Raw genomic sequence first — 14801 nt, forward strand, 5'->3', positions numbered from 1 at the left:
AAGGATAGCAACGTTAAGGAATTCCTTACAACTTACAGTTTGGTTTCATACTCCTTCCAGACCTTTTCAAATTGCTTCTTTGCATCCTGAAAGTAACAAAAGAAATTGCATATTATTTAAATGCAGTTATTCAGTCAAAAGGCACACTGCAAGAGGATAAAACCAATCTGAAGGCAGGCGAGCAACATCTTACCCCTTATGCATTAAAAGGCAAATAAAGGATCTCAACTGAAAGGGTGACATGAAACTCATAACAGCATGTGCATGCCCACATAAACGCACAAAAAAAAATAGCTTAGGTTGGTACCAAACTCCCAATACTCTGCAGAGAAAATGCATGGCAAAACAGCCCTGAATGAAGAATATCGTATGACATTAAGATGGAAAAAAAATAAAACTCTACAAAGCAGGATTCCAGCAAAACCCATAGAAAAACAATTAAATTCTCTGGAAAAGTGTGTGTGTGTGGGGGGGGGGGGTTGACCATGAGCAAGGGTAGCTGCAAGTACTTTGGCAAGAATTAGTAATTGAACAATAATTCATTCCCTGCTCACATAAAGTACATAAAAGAAGTGGTAACTGAAAACATGCATGGATTTCAAAATGGGAAATGATACAGCTATTTTTTTCTTTAGCTACAGCAAAGGGGATTTATTTAAATCACTGCCAAATGTGTTATAACACAGTTACAACAGAGATTTAATCTGGTTCACTCATGAGTGTGTTGCGTCACTGAGCTCTGCGTGCATTTTCTCTTTCCACACTTTAGTTTAACTTTATTAACTTCCTATTCATTTATTCAGGTACATTCAAGTGCATATCGTACACAGTTTATACACACACACACACACACACACACACACACACACACACACACACACACATTACATAGTGCACACACATTACATAGTGCACACACCAACTGGCAATCTGCAGGGTCATAAATTCACATATGACAAGCCCTTAGAATGTGAGAAGAAAATGAAGCATCAGCAGTAAACCCACATTGACGCAGGGAAGACAGGTAGATTACAAACAAGACGAACCCCAGTACAGTATCTAAAACTAATATCAATCACAACCTCTGAAAACTATGATGCATTTGAAATGGAAGCCTGTCTGCCTCAAACCTTCCCAGTACACATACAGGCAAAACTGGTACTTTTCATCATTCTTAGTTTGCATTTTTCCAGTTGAATAGATCTCAATGATCAGACTTTTGTTTTCAAGGTACTCCAAACAAGATACTTAAACAAAAAGACATTTTGACAAGGTAATTCTCTACATCTGCATTGTATCTCACTCATGTCACAAAAGATTTTTATGTTCTAACATGAGCAACTGTACTATATACAAGGTGACAGTTATATCTGGTTATGTGAACACATTGTATACTGTTTTGCAGAACAAGTTCAAAATGTCTACTTACTGATCAACAGAAAGATAAAAGCTCTCCCCATGTAAAAAATGCAATTAAGTTACAAAAGCTAGTCAAAGCTACACATCTGGGTAAAATGCAATTACTTGTTAGCAACTGCACTGCCGGGATGACAGCAAAGAATTGTAGAAAGTAAGACAAAATCAACTGAAAAAGGAGAAGAAAAACTTTGGTCTGGAAGAATCTTGCAGATGCTCAGGAGATGGCTTCTTGTAATTTAGATGATGAAAATGAATCAAATGCACTCAGTGAAACACTGAAAGAAATTTTAAAGTTAAACAACAAAAGACCTAATAAAATAGTAGAATTTTTAACTAGTTATTAAGATGAATTGATAAAAATGCAAAAATCAGAGTCTGAAATGAACAAAAAATCTGTCTGAGAATAAAAGCTTCACAGGAAGTTGTTTCAAAAAATAGAATTAGAAGACAAAACATGCAGAGAAATCCAGAGAAGTGAAATAATGGACAAGACTGCATTAATTTCATGAAAGTACAAAGAAGCAAGTGGACTGTAGCCGCGGTGGTACAGCGGTTGCATTGTTGCCTCACAGCAAGAGCTTCTCCCGTTTGATTCTCAGCTAGTGTGCGGGGAGGGCTTTCTGTGTGGAGTCTGCATGTCCTCCCCGCGGTCGAGTGGCCTCCGAAAGATATGTGTGAATGGGGGTGCCTTCGCTGAAGGTTGGGCGTCGGGCTGGCAACTTGGCACCATAAAAATCTACTGCCAATCATTAGCGGACCGGAGTTCTGCTGTGGCGACCCCTTACCGGGAAAAGCCGAAAAGACAAACAACAACAAAGAAGCAACTGGACTAGTGATCCACACCAAGATACATTAATTGTGAGGGCACATTGTGTGTATGCTCCAAATCTTGCCATGAGAAATCCACCAAGACCTATGTTAGTAAACACACAATCATGACAGCAGAAAAAGTTGCTTCTGACAAAACTGTGACAAAAGGGAAAAAAGCATTAAACACAATGGGGACAGCACAGTGCTTGTAGAAAATAATTACTCACTGTACACTAGGCAGAAGAAAATAGTTTATTTCAGCAATCAGAGAATGCTGACAGGCAGGTGTGAGGCGTAAGATGCCATATCCAGCTTTGTTTTTTTTTTTCAGAAAAGAATGAGACAGTAAGCAGAAGGGGACTCTGTTTCTCATCTTTCTGACAATAACAAAGCCCATAAAGAGACTTTGCCAGTGAAACCTTTTCCATTGTTCCAAAGGAAAATGCTTGACTGAAATCAGTGCATAAATAGAAGACTAAAAACATCAAGCCTAGTAAATATGAAATGTGGATTTGCAAGAACTGGATGAAAAAAAGACTGAAAAATGTTTGAATGCGTTAAACTTGTGGGTTGACTGTAAAGCATATATTCCACTTTATGTCATTCATGTTTTAAAGAATACTGCAGAGACTGAAGGGTAAACTGTAATTAAAACAGTCTTTGGTCTTACTAATGTCTGTATAAACATTTCATGATATAAATTTTACGTTACACTGTAAAGCAGTCATATAGTGTGGGCTGTCGTATCAGTGACAGACATATCTACTGAAGCAAGTACTTTTCCTTATTTGTAATATAATTAGGTTAGAGGCTGGACAGAAGAAAATTAAACTTAATTTATTTATTTTATTTTTATTTTACATTTGTTGACCGGGATAGTCTGACTGGATTCATGCCCATTTTCAGCAGAGGCCTGGGGAGAAAAGCCCCAAGGTAAGCAGATACAATAAAAACATATTACAAATATGGGATTGACAAAGATTACATAAGCAAACATGAATAAACAAGTTCCACATGTTAGAGTTACTCCCTGGGGAAAGTCAGGGGTAAATTCAACAGTAAGCTGATAAATAGATTTTACACATTCTTGATGAGAGTTAGCCAGGCTTGTTGCAGTGGCAAAGCCAGTTTAGCGCCAGATGTTGTTTGAGTTTAGTTTTAAATTGGCCAAGGGAGGAGAGCAAAGTAACATCAGCTGGAATTGAGTTCCAGGCTCTGCCTACAGAGTTTGCAAAGCGGGAATCACTGGCTGCATTGTTAATTTTGATTGTCTGAATTAGTAGTCTGTTAGAGGATTGAAGCAGTCGTGGATTTTTATACGGGTGATAAGATTTTTAAGTGCCTGAGTATTATCCGGATTACAAAGGATTTTATAAGCCATAATCAGTAGGTTATATTGGATCAGACTGGGTAGTTCAAGCCACCCAAGCTGGTTAAGATTGATGCAGTGGTGTGTCCTAAAAGGCAGGCCAGTGGCAAACTTGGCAATGAGATTATAGCAGGTTGAGAGTTTAAGTGCAGTCTTGTTTAGATTAGAGAGTAGGGGGGATGCATATAGAAGTACTGAAAGCAGGTGAGAGCGAGCTATAGCAATTTTGGCTGGAGGGGTTAGGAAGGCTTTATTCTGTAAAGTGACCCTAGCTTTTTATTGATGGTTTTGACTGATTGGTTTACATGTAGGTCGAATTTTAGGTTATTATCAATAATGAAACCTAATAGTTTTGTAGAGGGGTCGGGGGAGATTATTGTGCCATCATTTGCATTTATGGTAAAGCTAAAAGCAGCAGACCTTTGTGTTGGTGAGAATAACAGCATTTTAGTTTTTTTTTGTATTTCGTATCAAACGACGTTCAGACAGCCAGTTTTCTATAGTATTAAAGGTGGACTGAATAGCAGACCATAAGTCTGTAGGAGATGTGGCTGAGCAGATCAGGGTACAGTCGTCAGTATATTGGATACAGCTGACATTTGGGATGACAGTATACAAGTCGTTAATGAAGATGGAAAACAGCAGGGGCTCTAGTTTGGAGCCTTGTGGTACTCCAAGGGTGTTAGGTAGTAGGTTAGAGAGCTTGTTCTGCCAAAGAACAGCCTGCTGTCTTCCATTGAGGTAGGATTTAAACCACTGAAGGGCTTTAGAATCTAGACAGAAATTTTGCAGGGTATGCATTAAAAGTTGGGATTACTTAGGATGTTTTTCAAATGCTGGGAATTTTAGCTTCTGCTATGGTACGATTAATTAGTATTGATAGTGGGTAGGCAATAGCATCAGCTGATTTTTGAAGGTACTCAGCAGGGAGTTGATCAGCAGAGAGTGTGGTGGGTTTTAATTTTTTGATCAAGGTACGGATAAGTGACGTGGGCACTGGTTGGAAGCTGAACTAGAGTAGGTTCTAGGAATGGTGCTTTCAGGGCCAGGGGAGATAGGAGGTAAATGGCGAGCTAGGACTTGAATTGTCTCAGCAAAGAAATGGTTAAAACTATCTGAAACATCCTCGGGGTCGTTTATCAATGGTAGCAGCAGGGATAGGGGTAGACATTTTTCCAGGACAAAGTAGATTATTCAGACTTGCCCATAACTTACGAGGATTGTTTTGGTCTGCTGTCTGTAAATTACAGTAGTATTGTTTTTTGTCTTGTAAAATGGATTTTTTAGTTTCATTCCTAACTTGCCTGTATTTAAACTTCATCTTTGGGGGGTCTTTAGTAGAGCACCATAAAACTAAAAATTTGTTTCTACTGGTAATTTTAAGTCTAGACTCTTTAGAAAGCCATGGTGCAGTTTTTGCTTTTGTTCTCTTTCAATGGACAGGTGCATGCAAATCAAGGATTTCAAGAAATTTGTTGTTAAAATATACAACTGCCTCCTCTAAGAGGAGGTGTTTTAGAATAGACCCGTTACAGGAGTTAAGTTCCTGTTGGAATTTGGCAGGGTCAAAGTCTTTTTTTTCCTAACTTTTCTGAGTAAGGGTTGTTGGGAATTAATGGCTTTTTGCTTAATTATACAAGTGAGAAGGTGGTCGCTTAGGTCATTGGGGAGGGTACCAGTGGTGTACAGTTGGGGGTTACTATTTATGAGTACCCAGTCGAGTTTACTTTCTTTTTGGTTGGGTTTACCTAGCCTGGTAGGGGTGGTTATGATTTGTGTAAATGCATGCAGGTTAATATGGGCAGATGGGGATTCTGAGGAACAGGTGCCCCAGTCTATGTTAAAATCTCGGAGTAGTAGGGTTTCTTCAGGGTAATGACATGATAGCCAGTGCAGGGTATCTTCAAGTGTGGCTATATTGTTACCCAGGGGAATATACATGCAGATGATATTAATGCATTTACTTTTGTTAAGTTGCAAACTAGTGGCAAGAATTTCAGAGTTATTAATTTGAGGTGGTTGTGTAACATCTATGGTCACATTCAACTTAGATTTGTAGAGTATAGCTACCCCACCCCCCTTCCTGGAAACACGATCCAGCCTGTCTATGTTATACCCAGATGGTAACACTTCATTGTCGGTAGTGTTAGGTTTTAACCAGGTTTCAGACAGACAGAGAATCTCAGGGGAGTGGACAGCCAGGAGTGCATGCAGTTCATGTACCTTGTTATTAATGCTTCTAATATTGAGATGACAGGCCAGGAGAGAGTTAGTTGGTCTATTGAGTGTAGGTTTATAGCATAGGTTACAAGTAGAGGGGGTGTATATATCAAAAGTGGATGGGCCAGGGTTGGGGTGAATATCACCACCAAGTATTAGGCCAGGTCTGTACTTAGTGATAAGCTTCAGGAGTTTGTTTATAAGTTTGTAGTATTATCTGGATCTAGGGCTAATGTGCCAGGTGTTGGTGTGCTGATAGAGTGAACAAGATGTTGAGTCAGACCCATATAAGTATGGTTGAAGGTGGGATGATTTACAGCTGGGGTGATAGTATGGCCTTTTGGGTACTGATAACCAATGAGAAACTGGTTTTCATACAAGGTGAGTAAATAAGTGGCAAGCAGAATGGATATTAAGGAGGAGTGTAGCATTATGAGAGGAGGAGTATAGTTGTTAAGGATCTGTTGTTTGTATGGCACAACATCAAAAGATCTGATGATAGATTTAGAGGTAATAAAGTGGGTGGGGAAAGTATTTTAGGTGAAAGCTGATAGGATGTTATAACAGGGTGTAGGAAGTATGTTAGGTGAAAGCTGATAGGATGTTATAACAGAGGGTGTGGCTGAGTAACTATACATTTAGTGGTACTGGTAGCGGGTGGAAATTGTGGGCAGGGAGCAGGACTAATACTGACTACAAGTGTTTTCTAAGGCTTCCTGGAGCCCTATGATATGTATATAGTGTTAACTTAATGGCTGTGTTTTTAAACTCTATTTTTAAACTATGTTTTACACTAAGTTTTACACTGTTTTAAACTGTGTTTTATACTCTTGCAGGGTATTTGCTAGCTGTAGATTATGAGTTTGGAGTATATTTTTCAGGGCTTTAAGGTGGGAAACCAGAATGGTAGTTCAATATTCAGGGTTTAATTTTAGGTTAAGAAATAGTGTTATACAATGCAAGGGGCAAACTAGTTTGTTTAAAACTGAGAAGAAGCCAAATTACTATGGGAGACAGACTAAAGGTGCTTTAGACCCATGTCAGCAGTATACAGTACATAGGATTACATTACAGTTTTAAGGTATTAATCTTGGCAAATTGTAGGTCTGACTTCAGGTAACTTGTTTGTGGATACAGTTAATGTAGGGTAGCGTCCTTCAGGTAGGAGATTCTTTTTAGTTAGGTATTTTGAGGGGGTCTACCTAAAAATAAAAGTACATTAGGAGTACGAACCTTTCTAGCACATACAACTAGCCACCAAACAAGCAAGCATTTAATTATTCACTTGTACTAGTGAGTATATGGTATACAACAGCTCAGTAAAGCTATGAACACAATATTTGCTTCGTTTTCTTAGTATGGGTCTGCAACCAGTTAGAATCAATGCTAAACTTTGATTTTACTTTGTACACCACTTACAACACACTATAATGCTGGGTTTTAAATTATTCTGTACTTTGTGTTTTATTCAGGCTACTGTTCCACATGCAGCATTTAGATTCCTAACTAGCAAACTCTCAAACCTGTGCACAATTCCATTTCCTTGTCTGAGTACAACACGACAGCTAACTGCTTCATCTCACCTTTAAAATGGCACTGTGTTTATAAATGAGCAAACAGTAGCTAGGTCAAACTAGGAGCAGTAAGAGGCTCAGATATCGGCTTTCTTTTACCCACAAAAGGCACAGAGATGAATTAAGCTGTACATTGTCACTCAATCTCGGTTACAGTTGCCGTACATACTGACTGTTAAACTTTACAGAAAGCACATGACGAACTCAATTACAATGCCATAGTTTCTCAGAAATAAGAGCTAACATTGCCTTGAATACTCTATCAATGTCCGATTACAATATATACCATATTTAGTTTTCTTTGACTTAGTTCAGAGACAAAGAAGGATTTAAATGCAATTTCCTGTTAAAACAACATACCAGATTGGGAGAACAAGGCTGCCGACTGGGTCTGGAAGCACTGGGCATTTGAAAATGGTGGTTTCAGTAGGTGTATTAGAAACCTCGAAAATTTAGTACTGTGATACAGGGATGTAAAACAGCACTGACTGCATTATTCCTGGAACCAAGGTAATAACTTTCCCACTTTTATAGATGCTAAAACAATGAGTGAGAAGGTCACTAAAAAAACAATTAGAAAAACAAAATGAAAACTCCAGCAATGCTATAGCTTCCACTGAGTGACCTCCCAAACCTCTTGTATCAGGGACACATGAGATATATGCAAATGATCCTTATGAATATCAGGTGTTTCAGCTAATTGGCAATTCTGAATGCCCATGACTTGTTTTGTCGTTTTAATGGACAATTTTAGACCAATAAAGCCAAACCCCACTAGCTGTGGATATGCATATTTCGGCCTTGTTATGACCTCAAGCTGATGATGGGAGGTCACTCACTGGAAGTGTTAGCATTGCTGGAGTTTTCATTTTGTTTTTACTGATATACTTTTACAGATGCAGATAGATGCAGATTTTTGGTACAATGTCATTGGTTTAAGCTATAGACCAGTGTTTTAAGCACACAGGCTTGAAAAATACGGAAAATGATGAAAGGTATGGAAATGGTAATTTTTTCTTGCATTTACAAAGTCATTAACTACTTTTTTAATTAGCAAAGGCTTTCAGTGAGGTACGAAGTCTAGAGATAAAAATAATCATGAATGCGCTGAACAGTATGTTGGGAGTGATATTTACAAAGATACTTTCATGCATCCTTAAAGTCACTGGCTTTTTTCATTACTAACTGCTTTTACTTGGAGACTAGAAGCATGCAGGTGCAAGCAATTAATCATTAGAAATTTGAACACTGTTGATAGAAGTGTAAAAGGTGCCGTATAATATAGCAATAACCTACGCCTGGGTGTGGGTAATGCTGGATTCACCCATGGTTGGTGTGGTTTGGTCACGAGGGCGCAGCTGTCTGGTATTCTGCGGCAGTTCTGATGTACTGCACATGCGTATGCCTACGCCGTACATCAGAGTTGTGGGCAAGAGCAATGGAGAAAGCAAGATCTCCGTTGCTTTTTACAAACTGTTTTGCTATGTTAAATGGGTTTAACATAGCGAGACAGCTTTAAAAAAAGCAACGGAGAATCTCTGTTGCTTATTTTAAAGCTTTCTTGTCATGTTAAACCCATTTAACATACTGAGACAGTTTTGAAAAAAAGCAACGGAGAAAGCAAGATCTCTGTTGTTTTTTACAAACTGTTTCGCTATGTTAAATGGGTTTAACATAGAGAGACAGCTTTAAAAAAAGCAACGGAGAATCTCTGTTGCTTTTTTTAAAGCTGTTTCGCTATGTTAAATGAGTTTAACATAGCGAAACAGTGTTGCTGTGAGTTATAGTAATGGAAAAAGTCTGGGCAACCGGACCTTTTTCCATTACTATAACACGGATTTACAACGTGCACACTGACCAATCAGCGTGCATGTTTTTGAATATTAATGGGGGTCGTTGTATAATTAGTATTTAAAGGTACACTGGCAAACAAGTTCAGTGAAAAACAAATGAAGTTTAAAATGGGTGAAGTGAATAAGTTATAAAAGTAGTTAACTGCCTAAAGGCATTAGTACTTTAATGCAGTTGATATAACAATGCACAATTTAGCTAATTTATTTAAAGGTAGCCAAGGCATGTTCTTCTTTGACCTAAAAGTTAATGTTTACTGAAAGCATGTAAGCTGTTTTTCATACCTGTGTAGAGGACTACAGATAAAGAACAGAAAGTAATTAAAATTAGAAATTAAAAAGATAACACATCAGAATTAATGTTAGAAACTGCACAATAAAATAACACACAACATTTGTCAAGATCTCAGCTGGATGGTAAACATCAAAACTCTTGAAAAAATATGGCTTCATAATGATAGCATTAATAATCAAATAAGAAAGATGAGAGCATCATAGTAGCAAGTCGTGTACATGAATTGTAGAATAGCAATATTTATAGCCTCCTGCTACATTTCAGGATTTAGGTTTGAATAAGTCAACCACTAGGGAGGAATGCACAAACAGCTTATGTTTCAACAGATTAGCTTTATGGTATTATATGAATTGCTGGGAACTGTTAATTTGTCTTACGATGTTTGGGAGGGAATTCCACAGTTTTGTAACATATGAGGAGTAAAAAGCTTCTCCATGTGCATTGTGTGATTTATCTGTGTAGACTACATGCTTATCTTTGGAGTGCAATGGCCTGGGGTGCATCTAAGCAGGAAGCTAGGGAAGGGTACTTTTCCACTTAATATACCTATATGTGTATCATTTTTAGTTGACTAAATTTTAAGAGATTGGGGAAACTCCATCCAGTGGAGTTTATGGAGAGGTATGCAATGGTATATATTGCTGTACAAATAGGAAACAAATTTAGGAATGTTATTATTTTACTGTTTAGACTTACTTAATAGGGCAGTGTTTGTTTTTAAACAAAAACAAAAAAAAAACACCTCTACTAAATGTTCATCTATGACATAGGCAATCTTACATTTATATAAATGAAAATAAACCATAACAACACAATCTCAACTGCAAACATTACATTTTACATCTTACAAACCATACCAACACAACTGTAGCTGAAAGAACATATAACATCACGTTTAATATATCCAGTCATTGTTAGGCAACCATTACATAGCTCATTTAAGTCCTGCCTTCTTTAAACCTCGTTGCTTCTCTGCATGTATTGATCTCACATTTCCTGTTTTTTCTATGTAACTTCTTCCTACCCTTTCCAAAGATCCCAGTTCCAGTTGTTCTCTGTTACTATCTTTGTTACTTCTAGTAAAGTTGGTTTCGACTTTGATTTCCATTTTCTAGTAATTGCTTTTTTTGGCATTAAAAGGGTATTGTTAAGGTTTGTTAATGTTGTGGATGGCATAACAAGGTTGCAGAAGAAAAATGCAAAGACAGTAGTTAGATGGGATGTTTGTTTTAAAAGTGGTCTGGCACCGTTGAAGAAGAACAACCTTTTGATGCGTTTTCTTACTGAAGTTAAGGATATGAACACGTTTTTTAATGACATCATCGATAAGATACTAACCTTATATCTGAAATGCCAAACAAAGCTTAGGCACGTCATCCTTGTAGTGATGAGGATGATCCTGACCATGAGATCAAGAATATTAAAGAAAGCAAGAGAGAGAAAGCGATAGAGATACTGCCAGCTTTGTCAAGCTGAGTTTGATCAAGTTCCAGATCACCGAGCCTGATTCGTCAAAATTCAGTGAGCTCTATGAAGCGGGAGAAGGACTTCTTCCCCCCCTTTGGGACCCATGTTAAAAGGACATCCCTGAGGTTCGCTGTGCCGGGTTTTGTTAGTCTCAGTGGTGTACGAGTCAATGAAACGCAACGTGACAATGTGTTATAAGCTCATACAAAATCATAGTGACTGCAAGGCTGTGCTGAACTTCAGTAGCATGGGAGAATGAAGGCATGCCACTGCTGAGCCTAGTATATATACTTGGGAGAGTGTGACAATGCATATACAAAGTTTTCAGGCATAAAATACTATTAAAGTTAATGAGGGACAGCTGTTCCACTTGGTACGTTAAGATTATCACTCATTAATTACCATAGCAGCAACATACCTGCTTCCTTCTCTATTATATGTTTCCCCTATTCTTTCAAATATCAACACTATGTATAAAACAAAACTAGCCTCTTGCTACTACAAAATAGCTAAATTTTCAACCAACCTTATAAAGCACACCACTGCCTTGTATTAAAACAATTAAACGGGCTTGAACTTCCAAACCAGTTGATATACTCACAACTAATTATTGCCCACAACCTACTGTAAGCTCCAGAAAAATGCCTGGCAATACAAAACACTCTACTGCTCTATTCACCCAATAGATAACTTTGTTCTAGCAATAAACATTTACTATGCATTAGTACGATATTCAACACTGCTGGAGACTCTCTCCACTCTCATTGTGTGTTAAAACTTTGGAATGAAATCTCCACACACTTAAAACAGAGAGAAAACTTCAATAGTTTCAAAACATTGCCTAAAATGCACCCATGTCAAAGATAACTCTGTTTTTCCTGCTCACCTGGCTAGCTTTACTCGGACTACTTTTCTTCAACTCTTACAACCACTTTTGCTCCCAACCCTTATATAGCTTATCACTCCTCCTCATATTGCACTTGTTTTCCCACACCCCACTAACTACAATTCTTCCTCTGTCCATTTATCTTCCTGCTCATTACCAAAACTTCACTTTTCATAACTCTTAACATTTTTAAAGCTACAGTCTACTTGACTGTCTGTAAAGTATTAATAAACTCAAAAACAGCTCGGTTTGATCTTTTCCCTGTAGCCATCATGCTATTTTTTGCTTGATTATACTATTTTACTGCACTTTGTATTGTCTGCTGCCTTCTTGTATACTGCATATAAAAACTGTGTACTAAACTGCACTGTTGTATTGCAATTGTCTGCCTTACTGTGCCTGTTAAATCATATTTTATTGCTGTTTTCACTGTTTGCAAAGCTCTTGTTGCTATTTTCACTGTTTGTTAAGTATTTGCTGGTACCTTTCATTGTTGCAAAGCAATATGTTCTATTTGTTCTGGTTTTCCCATCAATCAGTGTTAAAATAACTGATTTGTTTGCTGATTAAAACATTCTTTAGTCTCCTTGCTGTTTTTCTACTGTTTACATTTTGTTTTGTGTCTCACTGCTATTTTTCTGCTGTGCTAAACATTCTCTAGTGTCTCCCGTTGAAACTAGGGTAGGTAGTAGCTGTAGCACATTCTAGATACAGGTTTGCTGCATCTGGGTTTGTTTGTAGTGGCTGTTTGTTCTCAGCATGTTTTCCAGCCCATCTCTGATTGGAAAGGGTCCTTCTGTGCTCTAGTGAGAGGAGTGTGCTGACTGGAACCTGAATGGTGAAGGGTGGTTGGTCTAGGGTTTAGAGTAAGCATCCTCATTGATCCTTTTGAACCTCTTTAAATTTTTAAGTTTTAGCTTCTGATATTTAAGCAGGTTTCTGCTTATTTGCACAGCACTGCTCACTGTCGTGCCACAGCTAGACAGATAAATTCAACAATTTTTCCCTTTGCTACAGCTGTAGCACAGTAGTGTAGTCCTCATCCTTAGTACTTCTCCAGTCTATGAAATACTGCTACTGAGTTGTGACGTATTAAACCACAAGCAAAAAAAAAAAACCCTGGCAGAAATATCCATCCACGGAGCACCTCCTTCATCAGTCCTGAAAAGCCCCCACTTTGTGATAACAGTTCTTCAACTTAGAATTATGGACAGTTGGAGTATCTGTGTTTTTGCTGCCAATCTTGTTGACTGGGGTCTCTTGAGGCAGTGTAGCAATTGCTTCATGTACACCGGGGACCCTCTAGTAATAACTCACTCCAGTACAGAGTGTGAGAGACGTATCTACACCAAGAATTTTTAATCCCTGTTCTCTCACACTCTAAACATTAACACAGGATAGGTTGTCAACTCACCCACGACTGCTCATGCACATAGTACCACTACTCATACACACAGTATGCATCATACACAAAAATCAAGATACGCACAGGTTCTCTCAAAAAACTTACCAAAACACCAGAGATCTCCATAACACAAGACTGCTACAACTAACTTAGTTCCCATAGCACCCATGACACATAGTAACACCAGTGTCTTTCCTACCAAGCCCGTAAGGCGTAACACTGAAAAATCAAATTTTCTTGTCACTACAGACTCCATAGTGAGACACACAGATGTCCCACTCACCAAGTTGGATGAGAAGAAAGTCAGTCACCTGCCTGTGCCATGATTTGTCATATCATGCATGCACTCAGGTCTGTCAGCAACAAGTATCACTATGACTCTGTCATAGTTCATGTTGGAGTCAACAACCCGAGATGTACCTCACTGGACTATATGAAGAGAGACATGACTGAGCTCTCGTGAGCATGTGTCCCAGGCAGGTATGTCCCTAGCCTTGAGCAGCATAGTACCCCCTCACCATGAATGGTGCCACAGTATAAACAAAAAATGACTGATTTCAATAACTGGCTTACTTTTTGGTATCATTCAATGAGGATCCAGATTCTGTCAGGCGAGGAAGTTGTGGTCAACAAATCTCACTGCTTTGCTACAAATGGTTTTGCACCTGACACCAATAGGCTTTTGGCTGCTAGCAAAGGTTTTTGCTTCCCCATAGTGCCTTTTTTAAGCAAGGTCCTGAAAAGAAACCTACTGATGTGAAACTTGCCAATCATAATGAAATAACAGTCATGCTGCTAAACACTAGGAGCTTAAACCAAAAACTGCACACAGTGGAAGTACTTCTATCACTGGAAGATATAGATGTCGGTGCAGTCCCAGAAACGTGGTTCAAAGCCTCAGGAGTACCCTGGCCTTGAAAGGCTACTATGCCTTAAACACCTTCGAACCGTAAAATGAATGTATCAGAACCAAAGGAGGCGGTGTTTCTATCTACATTAGAGATAAATTCACCTCCCATCTAGTTAGACTGGACAACTCCATGAAGTTACTCCAAATTCAGGTTACTGTGGGTCAGACCCCCCATTCAAGTTACAGTCAGTTATAGATTCCCCTCCATGGGTCATGACATGCAAGAAGCCTATTTGACCAAACTGGAGCCGATCCAAATATTCCCAAAAACTCTGGTTATGGAGGATTTCAATTATCCCACCATCAACTCGAAAACCTAGTCTAGCCCTAACTCACTAGTGCAAATGATCCTTGACTTTGTTAACTCAAATGCCCTGGAACAAACTGTTCATACCCCAAGAGGAACAAACATACTAGATCTGGCTGTCTTCTAAACAGGCTAAAACATGAGCTAGCATCACCATGAAGTACTCTTTTTAATCACAGCCTAACCACTGGCTTTGTTCCTGCTGAATGGAGAACAACAACAGTTATTCCCCTCCACAAAGGTGGCCTATCAACAGGCCTGGGGAATTATAGACCCATAAGTCTGACCA

The 14801-nt window shown here is 38.5% G+C and overlaps 1 protein-coding gene across 2 annotated transcripts in view; it reads right to left on the reverse strand.

The window, feature by feature from the left end:
• LOC122792230 (arf-GAP with SH3 domain, ANK repeat and PH domain-containing protein 3-like) overlaps positions 1–14801 on the reverse strand; it is a 1314966-nt gene that overhangs the window by 586006 nt on the left and 714159 nt on the right. For both annotated transcript variants that reach the window (XM_044059977.1, XM_044059976.1), the window contains exon 5: positions 37–86. In XM_044059977.1, the coding sequence (XP_043915912.1) occupies positions 37–86 (50 nt within the window). The remainder of the gene's footprint in view (positions 1–36; positions 87–14801) is intronic.

Source organism: Protopterus annectens, chromosome 1.part2, assembly GCF_019279795.1.
Source record: "Protopterus annectens isolate FY-2018-M chromosome 1.part2, PAN1.0, whole genome shotgun sequence".
Lineage (NCBI taxonomy): Eukaryota > Metazoa > Chordata > Ceratodontiformes > Protopteridae > Protopterus > Protopterus annectens.